Source organism: Rhinolophus sinicus, chromosome 18, assembly GCF_057876585.1.
Source record: "Rhinolophus sinicus isolate RSI-liver-muscle chromosome 18, RSI-T2T, whole genome shotgun sequence".
Classification (NCBI taxonomy): Eukaryota; Metazoa; Chordata; class Mammalia; order Chiroptera; family Rhinolophidae; genus Rhinolophus; species Rhinolophus sinicus.
The window spans coordinates 97,248,249-97,272,179 of NC_142518.1; the positions used below are offsets into that span (position 1 = coordinate 97,248,249).

General features: G+C 40.4%; 2 protein-coding genes across 3 annotated transcripts in view; one reads left to right on the forward strand and one right to left on the reverse strand.

The window, feature by feature from the left end:
• Window positions 1–476: 476 nt before the first annotated feature.
• Window positions 477–11,761, reverse strand: MMGT1 (membrane magnesium transporter 1). Its single transcript, XM_019714670.2, has 4 exons — window positions 11,446–11,761; window positions 7,515–7,567; window positions 5,170–5,273; window positions 477–3,568 (listed from the first exon to the last, which is right to left on the reverse strand). Exons 1-4 carry the CDS (start codon window positions 11,522–11,524, stop codon window positions 3,409–3,411), a joined length of 396 nt encoding a protein of 131 aa, XP_019570229.1. The 5' UTR covers window positions 11,525–11,761; the 3' UTR covers window positions 477–3,408.
• An 8,156-nt stretch (window positions 11,762–19,917) lies between these two features.
• SLC9A6 (solute carrier family 9 member A6) overlaps window positions 19,918–23,931 on the forward strand; it is a 50,392-nt gene continuing 46,378 nt past the window's right edge. For both annotated transcript variants that reach the window (XM_019714667.3, XM_019714669.3), the window contains exon 1: window positions 19,918–20,276. In XM_019714667.3, the coding sequence (XP_019570226.2) occupies window positions 19,943–20,276 (334 nt within the window). In that variant the 5' untranslated portion in view covers window positions 19,918–19,942. The remainder of the gene's footprint in view (window positions 20,277–23,931) is intronic.

A 23,931-nucleotide genomic window follows, 5' to 3' on the forward strand; every position in this document is an offset into this window, starting at 1 on the left:
TATCGGTAGTGTTACTTTTTAAAATACTGTGGATAAGTGTCAAGTTTTGCAAACCATAACTTCCCCTTGGATTTTCATTAATCTTTAGATTTGCCCTTTAATGCTTTAATCATGATTTCCTCTTAAGTATAAAATGACATTTTGTAATGACAGTTTGGCTATATAACACATTTGTGATGGAATGATCAGACACTGCTACTCAGGGACTAAAATTCTTATACCCCAAAGGTCATTCGATAATTTATAAACATAAATGAGATTACACGTTCTATTTCAACTCCCAAAAACATAAAATTGCAGTAAGACTTTACATATACAATAAAAATTAAAGTATCTATTGAATTTAGTAAAATAGCATCACACTGGAAAAAAAAAGAGTCATAAAATTAGCTGTTACATTTTTCTGGGGACAGAGAAACAGAAAAAAAAAGAGATTAAAAGTAAAAAAGAAAAAAAAAACACTACCAAAAACAGGGTGAGGGTCAGACAATCATTTATTTATTAGACAGGGCAAGGCCATTTAAAGAGAGGAAACATATCCAAAAGACTGTGTTTAGCTTGGTGTTACAGGCATTGATGCTCACGACAAACGCTACTCAATACATCATGGAAACAGGCCACATACAACCAGGAAGATGCTGCCATGCCACTGAAAAAGAAGCTACAGTGCTTAGGAAACAATCACTCGGGAGCTACAGAGCATCGTAGCCTCCAGTTCCCCCAACCTGCTTTTTCCACAGCTGGGCCAACAGCCCATAGCATTTGGCTGGTTCCCTGGTTAAAAAATGAGTTTTCCTATATTCTAGAGGGCCTTCAATAGTTCAAATGTCGGAACGCCCCTGGAATCATTGTCAACTGCCGGCTGAACTAGCTCACATCACTCCATTTTGGGGACTTGCCTTAGGTAGTCATGGCCTGTCTCATAACATTATAAATTCTGAACTTAATCCATTTGGAACTGTTATGATATACCCAAATCTCTTTTAATCCTATGGTACATACTTGAAAAAGAGCAGAAATTCACTGGAGGAAATTACGGAGAAATTTGGGAAGCTCACCTGGCCCGAGGTATACAAACTGCTAGCAAAGTGAGACACGACTGAAAACTGCTATGCCAATTATTTGCCAAATTATTTGGCATCATTTTTAGCAGGACTTTCCTGACTAGGTAAGCAAAGATTTCAATATCCATTCTAGAGACTAGCCAAAATATTATAAGTAGTAGTATGTCACGAATGTTTGGTTATGAGGAAAAACTACTCGGCATAAGATTAACTGAGAAACTAAACTGTTAGGTATCTGACCCTCCGTCCTCACATCTAGTGATTTTACCAACCACTTCCTTTCACAGCAGTCACAGTTAGTTCCCAAGATGAGAAAAATTTCTCACTCCACATAGAACAAAACCATATTTGGGAAACCAGTCATGAAAGACCAGATATTGTACAAATCCATTTAGATTAAATGACCAGACGAGATAGCCAATCATAGAGATCAAAAGTAGATTGATAAAAAAAAAGTAGATTGACTAGTGGTTGCTCGGGACTGGGAGGCATTGGGGTGAAATGAGATGTGACTGCTAGAGGATACAGGGTTTCTTTTTGGGGTGATGATGACAATGTTCTCAAATTGACTGTGGGCGTGGTTGCACAACTTATGACTATATTACAAAATCACTGAAATGTACCTTTTAAATGGGTAAATTGTCAGGTATGTGAATTACATCTCACTAAAGTCCTTATAAAGCCATATTAGGAAAGGAACACATCCCCAAGAGAGAAGCAAGCAAAAGGCTATTACAAATCATGTCATACCTGAGAAAACAGTATACAAGCCATACTACTTTGATTTTATCATCACCACTTTCAACCCCTGACTTCACATTTTTAACTCATGTCTAAATGATTTCGGGTTATCAGAAGATTGCTAACTTTGTTCTCCTTAGAAAGCAGAGTCAGTGTTCCACAGACAGACTAGGTTGGCAAAACAAAACTAAAACAACAATAAAAACCCAATGACAAAATAAATCATCTTCTGCTTTGGGGCTGTGTTACCAGGCAGAACAGAAGAGCTGAGGTTCATTTCTAATACCATCAAGTGTAAAGGCATCATCTGATTCTTGCCTAAAGCACATTTCCTCTTCAAATCTCTGTAGTTATTCCCTTTACATCTATAGAATTCAACACAAGCAATGTTTTCATACCTGTAGAATTCAATAAAAGCAATGTTCTCTACAAAGAAATGTTAAGCTTTCTGCAGATCAAAGAGCTAGCCAAATTTCCCTAAAACTAAAATTAATGTTTCTAAAAATATTCTACTCTGTATCCACTTCCTCATCTTCAGCAACATACAATGGAGATGAAAAACCCTAAGCCTGCTAGAAGACAGAAGCTACAAAACAATTTCTTAATTTCTTTTCACCTTAATTTTTTTAAAATTAAAGATATTAGTTTCAAATATTTAGACCATATTTGGCCCAATTCCTTTGAAGTCTACTTTTTATGAGAATTTTATTTTTACTAATTCACTAGCATGGTATGCAATAAAATAACAGACTTTGAATAAGTTAAACTGCCTAATGAAAAATCAGTTTTCCTCAGTGATTACTAGTTTTCTAGGTAAGCATGATAATTAAATCACAAATGGTCTTTTTGGTCTATCTTCAACTATTCTTATACTACATAATCAATTAGGGAAATTTCTTACCGATAAAAGAAGAGAACACAAGTAGCTTTTACAGCAAGTTGAGTTTGTTAAACATATTTGTTGTGACAAAGAATTTAGGACATAAAAATTGCTCACTGCGCACAGAACCCCAGAGAAGTGATGAAACAAGACAGCTGATGTTAGAAGGTATATGGGAGTCCGGTGGGGTGAAAAGTCACGGATAAATTAAAAACTGACAACTATCTGCTGAAGCAGAGCCATTTTAGGGGGCATTAAAAAACCCGATTAAGTCACCTTTTAAAATCTCTTTAGAGAAGTCCATTTGTTGTTAAGCACTGAAGAACATTTTACTATCATTCATGCTGCAAAATGCAGTAGTCACACTATTTCCAAAAGGATCCTAAAAATTGTAGTGCAAAAGAAAAAGAAATCTAAGAAAATAAATAATTACAAAACCATCATTTTTTCAAAGAACTGTGTTCAAAACAGTGACTTTTACAAAAGATGAGAATTTGTTTTAAACAAACAAAAAGAATTCTCTCTATGAAAGATCAAAGACTCATTTCACAGATAATTTATACTGCATCAATGATTAACAGTTTACAAACAAGGGCCATAAGCTTTTTTTTAATTAGGTCTGAAAGATCAATATAAATACTGATGGGGGGGGGAGTGTTTTATACCCCAAACTCCAATATTCCAGCTCTGTGTGCTGTCCTGTTGTTATGATTTGTAAAAATCTTAACGACGCAGTGATTCAAGTTTTCGTAACTTCAACGATGTGTTGGAGGACAATGCATCTTGGTTTGAAGAATTTGTTGTATCCGAAGGTCGGAACAGCACGCTACCACGATGATTAAACACATAAAATGATGGGTGATTCCTTAATGTGTCAAATGTCCTTAAAAGAAAAAAGCATGCATTTTAGATAAACCTTTATAAAGGCCTATTTGAAAATATTCAGGCTTCTGATGAATTATGCATCTGAATGATGAATTATGAATATTTTAAACTAAGTTAAATCCATGACATCAGACTATAAATAGTAATTACACTGTATGTCATTTTTTTCCTGTATAAGGAAAATGGGAAACCTGGAAAAGCAACACAACATACAGCACTCAAATATTTTATTCAGCCATCCTTTCCAGCATGCCTATGAAAAACACAAGTAATCGTTCAACTTTAATCACCTCTGTAGATCTAACACTAGCCCATGCCAAATAGTCTTTTTTAAAAACCAGTACAGAGTTTGTACCTTTGATTATTCTCATTTGGCCCTCACTCTTCAAGCCCTATGGTCATTTCACAGATCTGTTTTCCAAGAATCTTTCAAGTACAATGAAAAAATTGCTTTGGCCCTTCTGTACCTGCTGTTGTCCAAACTCATATATTTTGCTACCACCCACTTAATGTCATTCTGTTTTACCTCTTTCTCTCCTGGCCCCTTGCCTGTGATTCTTAGTAGATTCTTTGTAAGAACAGTAGTGGGTGGTGACAGCGGAGTATCCTTCCTTCTTTTCCAGTGAGAGATACATAGTCTTTAAAAAAGTTCTTTTTAAACTATGTGTACCTAAGTGTATGGCTTTTAGTGGTGATTTTGTTTTCAAATATTATTTTCCTGGAAAAAAAACAAATTCCTCCTTTGATAACAACTCCAATATCAAACTCAGCCCAGCTAAAAATCCAAGCATACCCCTACATAAAACAAGAAGGCTGAGATATGACCATTTGAAATACAAACTAAAAAGTAAAAGTAAAAAGAGGGTGAGTTTCCTCTAACACATAAATGTTTATTGCAAATCCTCCTAAGGAAATACTGTAAAGGGTTAAATTTTCCAGGATCAAGAAAGTGGGTAAAGTCCAGAGATGGAAGTGAACAAAGCTAAAGGGTGATTTTACGAAAGTAAGAAATATGACAAAGAAAAGCAAGCAAAGCTCACAAAAAATAGCTTAGAAGTACGGGAGAAAAAAGAAAGCAGAATAACAAATACATTTTAATCAAGGGATAGAAAAGGGCCTAAGAACAGAGTTTATATAACAGACTAGGTTCAAATAACAGAGGAAACAGAAGACCCCTTATTCTTCCAAAGACTAAGCTGGGACAAGATAAAAAGAGGAAAAAGGAAGGGAAAAAGCAAGAAAAGAAAGGGAAGGAGAGGGAGAGAGGGAGGAAGGAAGGGAAAAAGTACTGAGGGAATATCTTATATCTTCCTATATACCCGTTTCCATCCACCCATCCATCCACCCAACCAACTAATAATTTTAAGCAACCACATATAACATCTTATGCTAATGTCAATAATGTGCCATTCAATTTCCATCTTTCCTATCATCTCAAACACTGCCTCAATATTCTTACTGCATTACTCATGCAGACTGTATAATCAAAATGTAAAAACAAAACCAACTTTTATGTACCAGAATATATACACTTAACATCATGTAAATGAAGCAAACCCCCCAAGAAATTAAATGCATACAAAAAAGGGAAAGACTTACTTATTTTTTAGTTCTGAAGTGGCATCCATGTCTTTAAACTCCCCTGCAATATGAACTATACCATAACAGGTAACTGCAAAGGCCAGAAGTGTCTGAAGAACTATCTGTGAGTATAAAGATTGAGATTACTAAATAACATACAAATATTATTATAACAATTTACAATTTTCTCCCCATCTCTTTTTAACCTCTAATAGGTATTTCTCCCAGATCCTATCCAGGAGTCAATTCTCATTTTGAATGATTTGAACTTAGATACAATAAAATCTTCTATAAATTCTGTGGATTGGCTGCAAAATTACTTATGCAGTTTGCTCAAATAGCAAAAAAAAAAAAAAAAAAAAAAAAAATACTGAGCCATTCAAAACTCAGTTATCAACTATTACCTGCTTCCAAGAGCAAATAAGAATTTTTTAATGTATTATTGTTAAATATCAGACTATCAAAAGAATACCTTTTACCTACCACCCAGCTTAAGAAACAGAACATTACCAGTACCTTTTAAATCTCATGTGTCCCTCTGCACTTACAGCCTTCACCCTCCCTCTCAAAGTTAACTATTGTCCCAAACTGTGTGTTAATCAGTACTTTGCTTTGCTTTATAATTTTACCAGCTACGTATGCACCTCTAAAACATATATTGCTTACTTTTCCCCATTTTGAACTTTTTCATGAGAGTCATCCCTGTTGTAGTATATACCGTGTTTCCCCGAAAATAAGACCTAGCAGGACAATCAACTCTAATGTGTCTTTTGGAGCAAAAATTAATATAAGACCCGGTATTATGTTATATTATAATTCATATTATATTATATTATATTACATTATATTATATATTACATTATGTAAGACCGAGTCTTATATTATAGTAAAATAAGACCGGGTCTTACATTGATTTTTGCTCCAAAAGATGCATTAGAGCTGATTGTCCGGCTAGGTCTTATTTTTGGGAAACGCGGTAGTTACAGTCCATTCATTTTCATTACGTTTTATATTTCATTATATGAAAATAAAACGATTTATCCATTCCACTGTTGATGGTTATGTGGGCTGTTTCCTGTGTGTTCCTTTTACAACGTCAACACGGATAGCCTTGTGTTGTCTCCTGGTGCATGGGAGTAGAATCACAGGTGTCGAGTAGATGCACGTTCAACTTCATTAAGTAATACTAAGCTGCTTTCCAAAGAGGTTGTGCAAGAAAAAACTTGCAATAAATGCTTGATATTAACCAACATGGGATTACAGGTGTATTTTATTTTCTTAATTGTGATTTTGTCTATTTTTTAAAATCTCCAATTCGTAAACTGAAGAAAGTTATTTTAAACAGATATAAATGAATGTGTGTGTGTGTGTATCTACCACAAAGCAAAGGTGATGGGAAAATGAAGTTAATAGCCATATCGACCATATCTTTAATCATAGACAACTAAACTCAAAATTAGCCACAAGCTATTACTCTAACTTTCTAAATTAAAACCAGATGTCATGTTACACCAGTTTACATTCCCACCATCAGTGCAGCAAGATCTATTTCATATACTGCAATCATGGGCACCATTAACAAGAATGTGGTAAATCTATGAGTCATCATGAAAATGTATCAAGACAGATTGCCAGGTAACAAAAAACCTAATTATAAAACTATACACATATACAGATGCATAGTAACTTTTTAAAGCAAAATTCTGCATGTTTTGATTAGGTAAAACTATACAGATATAAATAAAGATAATGTTCTTTATGCACAGGAAGAAAACTGAACTACTGGTACACTCCAAACTGTTCAGAATAGAAGTAGAATTGTTGAGCAATGGGGTCAGGTTATTTTTCTGTTGTTATTATGGCATCAGTTTTCCTTTGTATAGTTACTGTTTGATTCTGTTACAAACAACTTATTATTTTTTAATTTAAAATCCAATAAAGATAAAAATTGGGACTGAAGTCCACATATCATTTTAAATTAAAAAACACTTCCTTGTTTTTTAGTTTTACCACTTATGTATATGTCCCTAAACAATGTTTTGTTAGTTTTGCTTGTTCTTAAACTTTATACAAAAAAGAACTTTTCAAAAAAAATAAAGTCAATCAACTTTTTAAATCCATCTCAGACTACGGACAGAGCAACTTCTAGAAAGACTATTTAAAGTACAGTTCTAGAAAACAAACAGAAATCTTTTGTTTCCAACTCTTTGGGTTTTACAATGAGCGACAGAAAGTAGAGAACAGATGTAATTTCATGTCTGTAAAATTTTAAGAGAATAAAAGCCATTAAAAATGTTACTACAAGTAAGCTATGCGGCTAATTTTTAAAACATATGTTAATAGAATATAAATGACCAACTTACATCTATTGGCAGTGATTCATCTTCCTTTTCTGTTAATCGCATATAAGAACGATCTATAAACCAGAAGCACACCATTAAGGAAATTGTAACCCATTTTTCTTTCTTAAAATGCAAGCAAATCAATATACCAAAGGAGCAGCTGATGTATGCTACATAAAGTAACGCTAATCCTGGATTCCTCAAATACCTCCATTTTCTCAGGCTGTCAGACTTATCTTGAACTATTTTATTTTCATCATGACCTGCTTTGTCACCTATGCAACGGGTAAGAGTGAAAGGTGAGCAAGTATGAGGAAGAAATAACTAAACATATTAGTACAGGAAAACTATTAATAGAATCCTCTGAAACAAACCATTTCTTTCACTAACTGGTCACAGAAATCACAATCATTTAAAAATTAATAAGCCTACAGAAAATCTCAGCTCTGAAATAGCACCACCATCACATAGAATTGGTATGGAAATGTTTTTCCTGAGAGAATATGCTGGGGGCATTGGTGGAACAGGAAAAATTCCAGGACATCATTTTCTGTCTCTGTGATTAAATTATAATGCTGCTGCTTTATTAGCCTCAGGAAGCAACAAGGTATGAAGGAAAAGGATCAGGATTTGGAAGCTGATAAGCTTGGATCATAAAAACCAGGTCTTCAATTACTGTAACTGACATTATCTCATTCAATGTAAGACATCCTCATGTAACATGTAGCTCAATTTTAGAGTGTTACAATGGAGGAGTGGGAGAGCAAGTGTGTCTTAGAATAAAAGAAATACAGGAGCTATCTTTTCACTGCCTACGTTTCTGCAACAGTAAAAGGGGAATAATGTGAGGATTAGACAAGATACCTGATACATGTTCTGCCGTAATAAAGTTCATCACCATTGTATGCTATCTGCTGCCACAATCTGACATTACACAACTAGCCTCACAGGTAAATATTAGTCTCTTTCCAACATGAGCATTATAAAGAGGTCCTACTGCAGTGAAATGTCACAAGGCATTTTCATCTCACTGGAAACAAAAACACAAAATCCTAATTCTACAGGAACCTTGCATTATCCCTATTTAATAATGTATTGTGAACCAAAAAAAACCAAATTGTTTGAATGGATGTGTATTGACTCTTAAAAGAGAATGTGTTTAGAGACACTTCTGAAGTTTTCTCTTACAGGGTTTATCATAAGGACAAGTGCAAAAGAAAAAATCAAACCAATACCAAAAATAGGTTTTGGCTAACTTCCTACTATCTGTGCAGTTCCCAGCTAGCTTTCTTCTTTGCATGAAGCCTAATCGGACTCTAACACTGTCTTTACCCAGGCATCTCCTCATTCGTAAGCCTAAGGGGTTGGACTTCAATGATCTTGCTCCAATACCTTAAAATTTTACGGCTGAACCCTAACTGTAGAAAATGCCGCAGTACTCCACAGAATCCTCCCTTCCCCTAGGGCAGTGCTTCTCAAAGGAATACGCACACAAGTCACCTGGGGCTCTCACTGAAATGCAGATTCGGATTCAACAGATCTGGTGCGGGCATTTCTAACAAGCTCCTAGGTGATTACAACCCTGCTGGTCTGTTGAACACACTTGAGTAGCAAGGCTCTATCTAGGACTAAGCCAGTCTCCTCGTAGCTTTACATACTTTCAGCGTGGCATCTGTATCACTTTATTGCAATTATTTCTTGATCCGTTTGTTTCTCCACTTGCCTTTGAACTCCCTCAGGGCATCACTGTACCTCTAACACCTAAGCACACACAATTTCAACCAATTCTCCAAGACTAAATTCTATAAAGCAGTGTAGCACATAGGCTCTAGAGTCAAATTGCTCGTCTTTTAAATCCTGGCCCCACCATTTCTCATCTCTAATTTTGTGCAAGTTTTCTAGCTGTGTCTCAATTTCTTCATCTTTCAAAGACGATAATAACAATAATAGCTACCTCACAGGGATTTTGGTAGGACTGAATTATATAATATTAGGTTGGTGCAAAAATAATTGCGGTTTTTGCAATTATTTTTAACCTTTTAAACCGCAATTATTTTTGCACCAACCTAATACATGTAAAGTGCTTAGTTCGGTCCCCGGCACTAGGTAAGTACTTAATAATGTTAACTATTATCATTATCATTAAAGATTGGAGCTTTGGAGAAACATGCACAGAACAGAGGAGACTGGGGAAACATGACAACTAAATGTAATGTGATACCAGGGATTGATTCCTAGAACAGAAAGAAGACATTAATGGAAAAACTGGTGACTCCAAACAAAAGCTAGACTTTCATTAATAATAATATAACAATGTCAGTTTCTGACTTGCAAAAGTATACTATGGTAAGATGTTACCCATGGTAGAAACTGGGAAAAGGTTATACAGTAACTTTCTATAGTATCTTTGCAACTTTTCTGTAAATCTAAAACTTCTAAATAAAAATGTATTCAAAACTAAGTGGCATTGGGGTGGCTGGTTAGCTCAGATGGTTAGAGCGTGGTGCTAATAACACCAAGGTTGCTGGTTCGATCCCAGAATGGGCCACTGTGAGCTGTGCCCTCCTTTAAAAAAAAAGTGGCATTTCCTTTAGACAATGTCATGATACATGCATGTATTAAGCAGTTAAAATAATTGGATCATTTTAATTACATATAATAAACAGAACAAAAGGATTTAACTTGAAAAAAATGGGAGCTTTGAAGCAATTCACATTTCATTTTCTACTTTACTCCTGAAGATGGAAAAGTAATCTAGCAAATAAAGGAGAATAAAGTTCAAGTTTGAATTCACATCCTTCATTCAACAAATTTATTGAGTACCTACTGTAGGGAAAACCATCCTAGGCACTGATATTACAGCAATAAATAAAAAACATACCTTGTCCCTGCCCTCATGAGTTCTGTAAGCTAGGACAGGGGTCAGCCAACTGTACCTTTAAAGGGCCGGATAATAAATATTTTAGGCTTTGCAGGCCATACTGTCTCTATCACAACTACTCAACTCTGCCCTTAGAAAGTAGCCAGATAATACCTAAATGAATGGGTGTGACTGTGAAAAAACTTCATTAATGGACATTGAAACCTGGATTTTATACAACTGTCATGGATGATAAAATGATATTCCTTTGCCTTTCCCCCCCCAACAAATTAAAATGCAGCCCACTATGCAGCTCACTATGAAAACAGGAGGGAGGCTGCATTTGGCCCACATGCCAGACTCTGCTGACCCTTGGTCTAGGAGAGAAGGAAGACATCAACAGATCAGCCGTCTCAAGACTGCACTGCATCTGCTGCTGGACTCTTCTTGACAATACAATTTTATCTGTATGATAAAAGTAGTTCCACTTTTTTTTTCATTTAAACTTCGCAATCACTCTGTGACATAGAAAGGGCAAGAATTAAAATCAACCTCAGTGAAGCATCAGAGAAGGGACATGACTTGCCCAAGGTCACACAGATTTAGTGGCAAAGCAAGTTTTTAAGAACCAGCCCTCCAGACTACCAGTCCAGAGCTCCTTCCCCTGTACCACAGTCCCTGAGGCAAACGGTCACTTAACTTCTCAGTCACTGTCTGGACAGCCGAGGAGTGCCCAAGAGGCTGTCCACCTAGTTGTCATGGGACCGTGAGCATCCAAGGTCCTCAGTCTGACACTATGCCTGACCAGCCCCGCGGTGGATTTGACATCACTTGTCCTGGATTCCCAGAGACTCCCTCTTTGCCCACCCTGCAGCCCGCCCGTCTCGCTCTGAGCCATCCCTGACACCTCCCTTCTAACGCTGCTTCAATCTTCCACCGGGGAGCCCCGCATCGCTTCTCGTAATCACCCCAAACTCTGAGGTCTTGAATGACCCTTCCTGGGACACTCGGTCTGACACTCCCTCTGGGGTGCGCCCACACACCGTCCCTGGAGTCCCGCACAGGAGCTGTCCGCGTCCCCCAGGCACTTACGCTGCGCAGCGGAAAAGGCCGCGTGGGCTAGGGCAAAGAGGCCGATGCCCACCAGCCCCTTCCACAATGACGGCGCCATGATTCCGGACGAACAGCAGCCCAACAAAAGCAGTGTAGGGCAGCAAAGCAGTTCCCTCTTTCACCGGCGGGTGTCCGCGCAGAATGATGACGTCACTGGACCCCTGGGCGCCAAGTGCCTCGCAGAGGTGCAAAATCCGAAGAGCCTAGAGAAAACGGAAACAGGAATGCCGGGAAGAAAAGACAAGCACACTGAAAAAGGTCCGCGAGTGCCCGCAAGCCGAGCCTGCGCCGCACTGCCTCTCTGCGAGGGGGCGAAGCTGAGAGGGGAGGGGGGGTTGGGGGGGGCATGAAAGAAGAAGCGAAAGCTGACCAATGGGGAAGCGGAGAGGAAAGGCGCCAGCAAATGAGCGTGGGCCGCGGGGCAAGGGGCAGGACTTATGGAGAGGCATGGGCGGGGCCTGCGGAGAGGTCCGGGTGGGGCAGAGGGGCTGGGGGCTGGAGGGATTGGTTTAAAGGCCATGGGTGTTGGGTTTCTGTCCCCGGCAGGGGGTTTTCGTTTGTTTGTTTTGCGTTTCCCCCAAGCTGTGTTCTTTGTTTTCTGTTGGCTTTTCCTATGCTTCAGTCCTTTGGGAACCCGCACTACTGAAGGAGGCAAGAATGTGAAAGCAAAGGAAAACAGCCTGGGATTTGGAGCCTCAAACACGTGGCACGCTTAGGGGGGATGCTCACAGCAAGAGTTAGTTTCCTTCTCCTTACCTTCAAAAGGTCTTTAAGAAGGATTGGCGCCCAAAGGGGTGTAGCGCAGCGGGAGTGTTTTGTCATGAAAAGAATCAGTTTACTTTAGGGAGAAATGAAAGGGGAGGAATAAAAGGATGCTAACAACTCGGGCCCATCTTGTCTCTGTCTCTCTCTGTCTCTCTCTGTCTCTCTCTCTCTCTCTCTGATTAGAATAAAATGCACACTTCTTTCAAAATTTTTCTTTGTTTTCATCCCCTAAAATGTAGACATTCAATAGTAAGGTTCACCCCTTGACCTCTTTTCACTCTGCTCTTCGGTGAGCTCACCTATTCATTTCCACCGCTTCAGTCATCAGAGATATCACAGTGATTCCAAGTCAACATCTCTATCTCTAATCTCTCCTCAGCTCCAGATCTGCATTTCCGACTACTTGCTGGCCATTTATTTCTATCCGGTGGCACTTCAAACGTAATATGGCCAAAATAGAATTTGTCCCTTTCCCCCAAACTCTGCACCAATCCCTCCAGTGCTCTCTGACTGGCACAGGGTTGTAAACTGCGTATCACAAGGTAAACGCATAATGTGATCACCATTCTTTCCCCTCTGTCAGAATTCTACGTTTTAGCTGCACCAATTTGCTCACTCACTTACTTGAAGATGCCTATCCTCACCACCTCTTTTAAATTTGCAATCTTCCCATTTCTGATCCACTTTTATCAACATATAACATACTCTGTAATTTACCTATTTATTGCATTTGTTGTGTTATTATTGCTTACTGTCTCTCTTACTCCACTGATAAATGTAAGTTGCAAGACACAGATTTCTGTCTATGTCTAGAACATTTCCTGTCGTATGAGAGGCATACAAATAAGTGTTTGCTAAACGAATTGATAAATTATGGCAAAGAATGGAGGAGGGGTGTGCCCTTGTTTGAAAGGATCTCTATAGAGTCCTTCCATTAATTTGAATTGGGTTCAAAAATCCCTATGGACTTGTAAGCTCTCTTAAATTTTTATAACCCATTGATTGATGATAAACATTTTCTGATATACTTGAGCTAACTCAAAGCTGAAAAAATAGAAAATAAAGAAGACCTCTAAGAATGATCAGATTTCCTCAATTTAATCTATATAGTTTTTGTCCTGGATCTCATTTTCCAACCATTAATTATGGTCATTATTTTTCTGTGGAGATGCTCCAATTTCTTCTAAGTGAAGATTTGACACAGCACTTGGTCAATGTCAAGTATAGTATAATGTCTTCCTTACAAATGTAGTTCTATTTATAAACCTCACAATCAGGGAGAACCAGGAAATAATCTCTCTCTACTTTACAGGAAAGTACTTCCTTCTCCACCCCTGGGAGGTAACAAGATAGAAAAGATAGTTGAGCAGAAAAAAAATCTTAAAACTTTGTTTTAGCTTTTATAATGGTGAAATTGAAATTAGTCTTTTCAGGTACCCTATTAAATCACCCTTTTTAATCTTAATTTATCTGAAGCAGAAAATGATTAGGAGGTTTCTTAAAAGAGTTAAGATCTTGTTCCTTTCTTTTCAAAAGATGAGATTATAGAAAAAAAGAGAGAGCCAGTAAGGAATCTGATATTTGTATAGGCGACTAACACATTACGCTACTCTTCAGGGAAGTGACCTGTGTCCAGGCATTAGATTTTATTTTCTCCATTACCCTCTTAAAGTGCATTCCCCACTCTCTTCCTTTGAATCTCTTACCCATGTACTGAGGATAAAAGAAACTAGGCTGGTTTCACATTTTCTAGAAGTAAGTGGTTAACTCATATTCATGGAGTGGGATTTTAATTGTCTTATTTGTGGATTCCAACCTAAGGGGAAGCCAAGGTATTTGTAGTTACAGTTACCACAGACTGTATCATTCAAATAAGTACCTTGGGTCCACTCTTACACTGTTGTCTAGGTCAGAGTTCATCTCAAAGGTGCAAGATAAAGCTAGTGGCAGCACTGTTTTAAGGAGCTCTTGGAACAAAAGTCAAACTTCATGAGAAAGAGCTTTTAAATTCCTAGGTGACCCCAGAAGTGCTTTTAGTTTTCCCAGAGAAACAGCCATTTTCCATATGCACAATGGATAAATGTTGTGGGTGTTGTTAAAGGTGGGGATAATGATCTTTAAAGTGTTTCCTACCCAGATGTCATTTATGAAGACTCATCTGCTTTTCCCAGAATAGTCTGTTGAAAAGAGAAACCACTGCAATTCCAGAATTGTCTTCAAGTTAATTAACTTTGTTACATGCCACTCAACTAGACGAGTAACTTTATGCACCACTAATCCATCTCTCTTTTCCATACAGATTCTCCCTCCATCTAGCACACTCTGTTCTTTCCTACCTGGTTCAAAACTCCACTTTCCTTAGGAACACATTCCTGACTATGATAGATATCCATAAGAGGAATATGTCTATTGTGAGTACTAAAGCTTTCTTTCAAAACTGTTTATACTTATGACAACTTCCCTGGGTAACAAATTCTGGAAGTTTACTACCTTTTGAATAAACTAGTATTTTCAATATTTATATTGAAATTGCATCCTCTTAATTTTTTTCTTTATAAAAGTAACATGTACTCAATGTAAGAAATTCAAACGACAAAACAATGTATTTCTCTTAAAGCATCAAGTGGTTTCTTGGTATTTAGAGTTTTGAATCTTGGTAAACAAAACTGTGGTTACTTGATTCATATCTTTAAGATTTGTTTGCTGTAAGGTACATACTACCATGCATACTAAAAGCATATGCTCTAAATCAGATTTGGTTTGAATAATGGCTTCTGTTTTACTATGTCTGGGAGATTGGATAAGTTACCTAACTTCACTGTGCCTCAGTTTCCCCATCTGTAAAGTGGGGATAATAATAGTTCTTCCTGATAAGATTGTTGTCAGGATTGAGACGATACAAATAAGCTGTTTAGAATAATCGTACACATAGTGAGCACTCAATAAATGTTAACCGTTATTATTATTGCTGTTGTTGCTGCTGTTGACTCTTCTAGTTGTTTTTCCACACTGAAGAGTTTCTTTATCCCTTTAGTCTTTCCTAAAACATCATTGCTGCTCCCCTTTGATTATTTTTTTTAAAGATTTTATTGGGGAAGGGGAACAGGACTGTATTAGGGAACAGTGTGTACTTCCGGGACTTTTTTTTTTCCCAAGTCAAGTTGTTGTCCTTTCAATCTTAGTTGTGGAGGGCTCATCTCAGCTCCAGGTCCAGTTGACGTTGCTAGTTGCAGGGGGCACAGCCCACCATCCCTTATGGGAGTCAAACCGACAACCTTGTGGTTGAGAGGATGCGCTCCAACCTACTGAGCCATCTGGGAGCTCAGTGGCTGTTCAGCTCAAGGTGCCGTGTTCAATCTTAGTTGCAGGGGGCGCTGCCCATCATCCCTTGCGGGACTCGAGGAATCGAACTGGCAACCTTGTGGTTAAGAGCCCACTGGCCCATGTGGGTATCAAACCGGCAGCCTTTGGAGTTAGGAGCACGGAGCTCCAACCGCCTGAGCCACCCGGCCGGCCCCTGATTATTTTAATTGCTCTCCTCTGGATCATTTCCAGATTTACTAATATCTCTCTTGGGTTTCATTACCACATCTGCACAAAGTATCCTAGGTTACTTGTCTGAGGTTAATATGATTATTCATTTCAAATAGACTTGATACCGAAAATGACACAGAAAATCTTATTTGCTTTTTTAGCACATTGGGCTGGTATGTTTAGGAAATAAACTGAAAACTCCAGCATAATTATGCTGGGTTCTAACTGATAGTTGTGACCTAGTTTTTGTTTGTTCTACTTCTTAAATACAGTCATTCGCCATACTACTGCCCTAAGACTCGTTCTTTTTCTACCCTCTTTTCTTTGGGAGACGATTGTTGGAGTAGATCCTAGCAGAGGCAGGAAGGAGATGATGGACTGCAGAGTACAGACTGAGTCAGATTCATAGGGAGGAGGAAACCTCTTCCACTAAGCCCAGAGGGGAGAAAGAAAGGATGGGCACTGATGGGATATTTAAGTAGATTGCAGAGTAATGAAGGTGAGGACTATTTTCTTGAGGATCTTGATTTTCCCAGTGAAAAAGGAGGCAAGTTTCGAATTCCAGGTGACTTGTCTGTATTAGTATGGAAGTCACCCAAGACGATGACAAGATTGGGGTGGAGGGAGGTGGGTAGGAAAGAGGAAGCTGAACTATATGCCCAAGTCCTCTGTGAAAGTGTGGGAGTGACCAGGAAGACATTAGATGACTGCACCAAGGACAGGAGAGGTTGTTGGAGCTTCAGTGAAGGGTGGAAGAGTAATGAGCTTGGAATGACAATGGGGAGTGAGTCAAGTGCCAACTCCTTCTTCAGGCCACATGATACAGGGTGTGAGTTGTGTGTGTGTGTGTGTGTGTGTGTGTGTGTGTGTAGGACAGTGGAGTGGTGAGGAAATGAGCATCCTCCACTTGAAACAACTTCAGAGCATGTGATGTCCTGGACGAGATTCGGGTACTAGTAAAAGGAGATGGAGGAAGCATCAACGCAGCAACTGAGAGGGTTGAATATTTTGTTCATAATGGAGGGCATTCCAGAGAGCACACGATGAGGCTTGGTAGGGAGGGCAGTAGTGAGAGGAGAAACTGGGAGGCGAGAGTCAGAAGCATAAAGCAGTGTTGGGTTGAGAGATAAGTATATTCTGAGGGGAGCTGAGGGCTCATGGGGATTGGCCCACTTGGTAGAATTATTGCCATCTCAGTATTCCTCCTGGAACTCTGATAAAGAGGTTGCTGGGTTGCCTACTAAATTGCTGGGGTAACATAAACAGAGGTAGCATCTGAGGCTTGAAGACTTGCCAACCAGTCAGGCAAGCAATCTGTGACTTCGTTTTTTTCAAGTTTCCAACACTAGGAGAAGGAAAAATGGTTTCGTGCTGAGGCAAAACAGCCTTGGATTGGGTGATTAGGCCTGAAGAACCAGGGAAACTCCTTTGCTAGTCTTCTGGGGTGACCAAGATGGGTCTGGAAAGGGGGCAGTGCTGGGGCTGGGAAGGATCCTCACCTGGGGTTCTTGCATATACAAAGCCCATCCCTGTGTGAACAGGGTAGTGTGGTTAGGCTGGAGTCAGGGCACAGGGGACAAGTGGCCATAAGGTTTTTTTGGGAAGCCACAGACAGACCCACGTACTAAGAGGAGAGAATGGGCTCACAGTCACTAGGACAGTTCTTGACCAACATGGAGTTAAACACCATTCTAGGATTTTATTTTATTTTTTATTGGGGAACAGTGTGTTTTTCCAGGACCCATCAGCTCCATGTAAAGCCGTTGTTTTCAGTCTAGTTGTGGAGGGCGCAGCTCACTGGCCCATGTGGGACTTGAACCAGCAACCCTGTTGTTAAGATCTCGCACTCTAACCAACTGAGCTATCTGGCCACCCCACTTTTTGTTTTAAAACTCACCTGTCTTCACAGAACTTAAAGAGCTGGTTAGTGGGAATGAATCTACACCAGGACAGCTTGGAGTTGCCTGAATGTTACTTGTTTTAGCTAGGAAATTATATGGCCATGAGATGAAGATGTTTGAGAATCATGAATTCTAGGCAGAATGATAGGAGTTGGATAGATAGTAGTATCATCGATAGTATGAAAAAAATTGAGAAAAAATACATGTTTGTAGGGGAAAATAATGAGCTCATTTAAAAAAAAATTTTTTAGTTTTTGATATGGTAGGAGACAGAGCAGGATATATACCCAGTATCCAACAGGTAGAGGACTGAAGGGAGGGTTGCAGGTCAAGGTTTGGTGTCATGCGGGGCGGCCTGCGGGGTCTTTGTTCCCGCTCCCCACATAAGAACGCAAGATATGGTGAGGCCAAAAAGGAACACCCATGGAGCCGTAGGTAGGGAAGTCATACTACTATATTCTCGCTGGCGGCTGGGTTGGAGACACAGGAAGCAGGAGCCACACTGTTCGCAACCCTCACTGCTCCACGTGCAGGCTCAGCCACCATCTTCTTGCTAGCCCCCATCTTTCTGCTAGCATAGCCACAGCAGTTATATTAGTGGCCAATGGCTCACTGGTTACAGCTGACGGCCAACTAGCCACAGCTGATGGCCACTTACTACCTGAGCCAGCATCTTTCCACGTGAGGCCGAGAGCCTAGAAACTGCTCTCTGGGGCTCTGTCCCCACATTTGGAATTTGCAGTTCATTCATGTAGAGGTAGAAATGAAAGTCTAATGAAAACAAAAGCCCACACAGACTAAGGAGTGATCTCAGAAATATGAGGGAAATCGGATCCACTATTCTCAAAGAGGTGAGAACTGAAAATTCTGGTGTGCTAGGTTGAGAGGCTGAGAACAGAGAAAATATTATTTGAGGAAGGAAAGGGAAAGATGGTGTCAAAGGTGACTTGTTAACCAAAGGTCGTTGGTGCCAAGTTCAAAATCAACAGGAATCCCCAATTTGAGGTGCGCTGGAGAAGGAAACTTTATTCAGTGCAAACAGCTTGAGGCCTCTCTCTGATTACACGCTTGTTTGGCTCTGCCTGCCAGAAAAACACAACCTTCAGTTTTTGGTGAACAAGGGAAGAGAGCTCTGCAGCCAGAGGGGAGCTCATCCCACCCTGGTTCCTGAGTGGCCAGACCTCAACAAATGAAGTCTCCAAATCTTCACAGTTTGATTGGTCCAAAAAGCACTGTCCTGACTGGTTGGCAAAAATGATAATTAGGCTATAGCTACACAGCTCTAATTGGACAGGGATTGGCTCAGTCCTATTGGTTGAAATATGATTCCAGTACCTCCTTTATAAGGGTTGGCTCAGATGGCAGAAACTGTTCAATGTTAGTGGCAGGTGGCTTGCAGTGAGAGGTCCCTGTTTAGAAATGGTTGCTAGGCTATGTTTTCAAATTCGAGCGCAGTTACCCACCAGTTCTTCCTGGTTGATATCTTTCTCAGGGTGGACACTTCTGAGCGGGTGAGATTTGCTTTAAAATAGCAGGACAAAGGAGCCAGAGGAGAGGAAGAGACCGGTCACACCAAATCTTCGAAGGGCGTGTTTGGACCATGGGTAAATTTGAACACAGACTGATTGAATCTTCTTTGCGAGATTGATGAGTTTCTCTGTACAGGTTCCCGATGTGAGAGAAGACTTATATCAGGTATTTACATGTAAAGAAAACTGAACATAGCCACATGCATAATCCTTGCCTGAGTCCATTTAATGAACTACTACAGTGTTGTTTTTTCCCCATGAGGACGAACAAGGAGAATCCGATTTCAATTACAGACATGGAAATTTAGGCCACTCCCAAGGGGACAACTTCTTATCCTGTTAAGAGACCCTGGGGGTCAATATTGAGATGGGTTATGAAAGATGGATTCCCCTGAGAGCTCCAAGAATAGGATCAAAGTAGACCTAGCGCAATCTGCAGCTGCTTGATTACACTGAACTGAGGTTCCTTTTCCAGAAGGCAGTGGGTTATATTTGATGGCCTTTCATTTCCTAGCAGCGCCTGAGTGTGTGGGTCAGGTGCTGGGGGTAGCTGGAGCGGAGGAGGACAGAAGGGTGAAGGAACCCAGCAGAACGAGCTGGCAGTCTCGCGGCCCCTTTAAGAGCGGCAACGGCGGCGCGCGCTCGGCCGTCTTCCCCAGGGCCCCGCCCCCTTCCCGTGATCCCTCGGGGAGTGGTCCGACCGCGGGCGGCGGCGGGTGAGGAGCGGGGTGGGGGGCGGGAGGAGTCATGGCTCGGCGCGGCTGGCTGCGGGCGCCCCTCCGCCGCGGTGTCGGCGGCGGCGGCGGCGGCCCCCGGGCCCGCTGGCTCACGCGGCCGCTCTGGTTGCTCCTCGCAGTGGGCGTCTTTGGCTGGGCCGGGGCTTCAGACGGCGCTGGCGGAGCAGCGAGAGCCATGGACGAGGAGATCGTGTCCGAGAAGCAAGCTGAGGAGAGCCACCGGCAGGACAGCGCCAACCTGCTCATCTTTATCCTGCTGCTCACCCTCACCATTCTCACGATCTGGCTCTTCAAGCACCGCCGGGCCCGCTTCCTGCACGAAACCGGCCTGGCTATGATTTATGGCAAGTGCCTCACCCCCACGTCCGCCCCTGGCGCTCCCCCTTCCTCTGCCCGCCCGCTGCTTCGCCTCCTCTCCTGGCCCTGCTCAGCCTACGTTGGATTCCCCTTCTGATTTCTTCCATTTTCTGTCTCTCCCTCCCCCCACCTCCTTTTCTCTGCCTCGCTCCCATTTTTTTCTGCTACGCCCCCCGTTTCTCTGCCTCGCCCCATTTTCTCAGCGTCGCCCCCATTTTTCCTGCCTCGCACCCCCCCTTTCCTCTGCCTGCCCGCACCTTTTTTTTTTCCCTTGGACCCCACCCCCTTTTTTCTTCCGCACCCCCCTGCTTCTGCCTCCTAAGCTTGGGACCCGGGATTGAGGATCGGAAGGGAGTGGGTGCGGTGTCTCGGATTGGGCTGGGGACTGGGGGAGGGGAACACAGCCTAGCGATCCATTTCTCTGGGATGTCAGTTTGTTTAGGGTCCATTGAAGCTGCAGTAGTATCTTTACTCTTCGGAACCTGGCGTTCTTTTGGAACCGGAGTCCACCTTTACCCATCACCCAGTTCTTGCTACGCCCTGTCCTTTCGAGGTAGAGAATGAAGACCTTACTCCCGTTTAGCCCAAGTAAAAACCCCAATGCGAAAGAAGCTAAAGAGGGTTTAGACATTGTTTAATGACGTTCTGATGTATTGTACTATGTTTGTAATATCTGATATGCATATGTAGGGTCGACCCTTCCAATTCAGGCGTACAGAGGCGAGGACACGGAAGAGTTAAAGACCTTCCAAGCAGTGTGTTGTACTATACCGTGATCAGCAAGGTCCGGCCAAGCAGTAATTAAGAGCCCCACGCATATGCAGTGTGACTTGCTGGTGGCATAAAGTTATTCTTGGGTCTTGGTGTGCTTTTTTTTTTTTTTTTTTTTTTTTTTGAGGTTATTTATTTATTTACTTATTTCTATTTTTTGGTCATGAGGCGAGACGGGCAAATAAAACCATGGGCTCCAGAGGCATTTTGGCCTGTGCTGGGGCCTCATGAGAGGAAAAGATGCGTGTTGTTGACTGTCTTAGTCTAAGATGCCTGTGAGGGTATATATGACTGAAGAGATGCAGGCAAACGGTCTTTTCTGTGCAGTACATGGGTGAAAATTATCTTCATTTGAAACAGGCTTAAACTGATGAGCTTGTTGAGCTTTGTTTCTCAGACTTGCAGATAGGTAGAAGAAGCCTTGGCACAAAAAGACATTTCCCCATGCACCACCTCCACCCCTCTCCAGTAAATACAGACTTCTGGAATGTGCATCTCAAGGGTAGCAAGGAAAGGCATTTGTGTGCATCAGGAAAATACATGAACTTGGGCTTATTTTTCATTTTTAAGGTAATTACATCCTAAGCCTCTCTGCTCCTAGGATTCTTAGTTTTTAGACATATTAGATGGTTTTCATATTTCTTTTTTTTTTACATTTGACTTGCAGCACTCCTTAAGCTAAATTGGCCAGATAAGCTATGCATCTCTATATAATTTCTCCAGATAAGACTGTGTGGTGTATTTACTGTCTTCAACAAACATGTGCTAATCAGCTTACTACGTATTATGCCCAGAAAATACAAAGAAATATAAGATTCCTCCTCTGAGGAACTTAACCTTTTTGGGTAGACAGGTTGTGTAAAGAAAATAATGGCCTCTTAAATTTGGTTAAATGCCAAATGAGTATTATGGTGTTAAAATAAGGAACCAATCACAGAAACCTCTTTCCTATAGAGAGAGTATGATGTAGTGGTAAAAGGTACAAAGAGGTCTGCAAATGGCCAGATGGTAAATATTGTCAACTTTGTGGGTCACCTAGGTCTCTGTGTCTCTTGCATTTTCTTCTTTGTTTTGTTTTTTTCTTTTTACAACCCTTTAAGAACATAAAAATGGTTCTTAGCTCTTGGGTCATATACAAACAGACTTCCACCGTCATTTGCCAACCCCCACTTTAGAGTCAGATCTGGGTTCCTGTGCCACTGTCCCAATAGCTCTGTGTGATCTTAGGCAAGTGCCTTACTCTCTTACACTGTCATCTATAACTTGGGAACAATGATAGTAGGGTTATTGTGAGGTACAAATGTTTTTAGCTTAGTACCTGACTCCTAAGTAAATGCTCAGTAAATGATAACTGTGATACTGTTTTTGCTGTTGTAATAACTGCATTTTCTCAGGTTAGGCTCAGAACAATTTTCTTTAAATTGCTCAGTCTTATAAGTTAAGAGGCAAACAGTATTTAAAAACAAAAATCAAATAGAGACTTGGAATTGCCGTGAAAATATTTGCTCTTTGGTAGTTGATATCATTAACCTCATCTACCTCTTGGGCTGAAGTCAAAAAGTGGGATTAGTGATTGCATTTCCTGATGTTTCTAAGTTAATAAAAAGTGATGGGGTACCTTGGTGTTAGTATTTTGTGAAGGAAAAACAAGGGTATCTCTTGTGGAATATAAAGTGGAAGAGCGGTTGATTTGCCACAACTTGGCATTCTTTAGACTATCCCATTTTCTTAGTTTGTGTAGTGGGGGCTGTGGACAGACAGCCTCCTAACTCCCAAGTCCAGTCTGAAAATAGATGGGATTGGGTCAAAGTAGGTTCAGTGCCATGGAAATTGATGTTTTCTAATCCTAATTACTGTCTGCCATTTACCTTTTCTTACAACTCTTATACCATTGTGGCTATTATGGTAATGTATGATTTTAAGACTTTTATTTTCAGCTTGACTTCCAGATGAAAAGGTTTCTTGCTCTGAGAATGTACAGACGTCCAAGATTCAGCCCACTGATGATTTTATTTCTGTGATGTTCATTTAGCTACCTAAATCCTGGAAAGAATGCTATTTAGAAATAAGCCTCTCATTTATCTTTTTGAGAAGCAAGGGTGGAAAAAAAATATATATATTAAATTGCCAATGTGGTCAGTTTCTACAATGTCAGAGCACCCAAGCAATCTGTTCATTGGCTAGCTTGCGTAAGAAACGTAAAGGTGAGTTGCTGGTAGTAAAAATTGTTAGGGTAGTTAAGTCTGAATAGTGCTCACTCACTGCAGTGTGCTTACAGATGGTCTAAAAAGCAAGATGGGGAGGAAATATTTGTTTTGCCTTAAATTTTCAGCATCTGGAGTCCTAGACTTAACTAATGTGATTCATCAATAAGTATTTATTAAGTGCCTTTGATGTATGAGCGATGGGAAATACAGATGTGAGTCATCATCCCTGCCCACAAAGCACTTACGATCTAGTGACTTAATAGGTAATGTTTATTGAGTATTACAATGTGTTAGACACTGCTAGGCGCTCTACAAGTATCACTTCATTTAAACCTCATAACTACTCTGTGAAATAGGTACTATTATCTTGCCCGTTTTACCGATGAGGAAATCAGGGCACAGAAAGTTTCAATGACCTGCCTGACATCACATAACTTGGAATTAGTGATCCAGGATTCAAACCCTGTCAGTCTGGCTCAAAAGCCCCATTCTCTTAACCCCTAACTATATATCGCCTCATGTTGAAATGGTAAAACTTAACCAGGAAGACAAAACAGGTTGGTATTATCATCAACTACTTTTGAGGAAACTGAGGTTCATTGAGAGGATTTTTAACCTGAGGTCACAGACTAGAACTTGATGGAGCCAGAATTCATACATCTAT

Excerpts from the sequence above, each read along its gene's own strand:
- MMGT1 (XM_019714670.2), bottom strand. The coding sequence starts at position 11,524 with ATGGCGCCGTCATTGTGGAAGGGGCTGGTGGGCATCGGCCTCTTTGCC. Across the intron at positions 7,568-11,445 it reads GGCCTTTTCCGCTGCGCAGC|ATCGTTCTTATATGCGATTA; the intron begins GTAAGTGCCTGG and ends TCTGGTTTATAG. Across the intron at positions 5,274-7,514 it reads ATGAATCACTGCCAATAGAT|ATAGTTCTTCAGACACTTCT; the intron begins GTAAGTTGGTCA and ends TTATACTCACAG.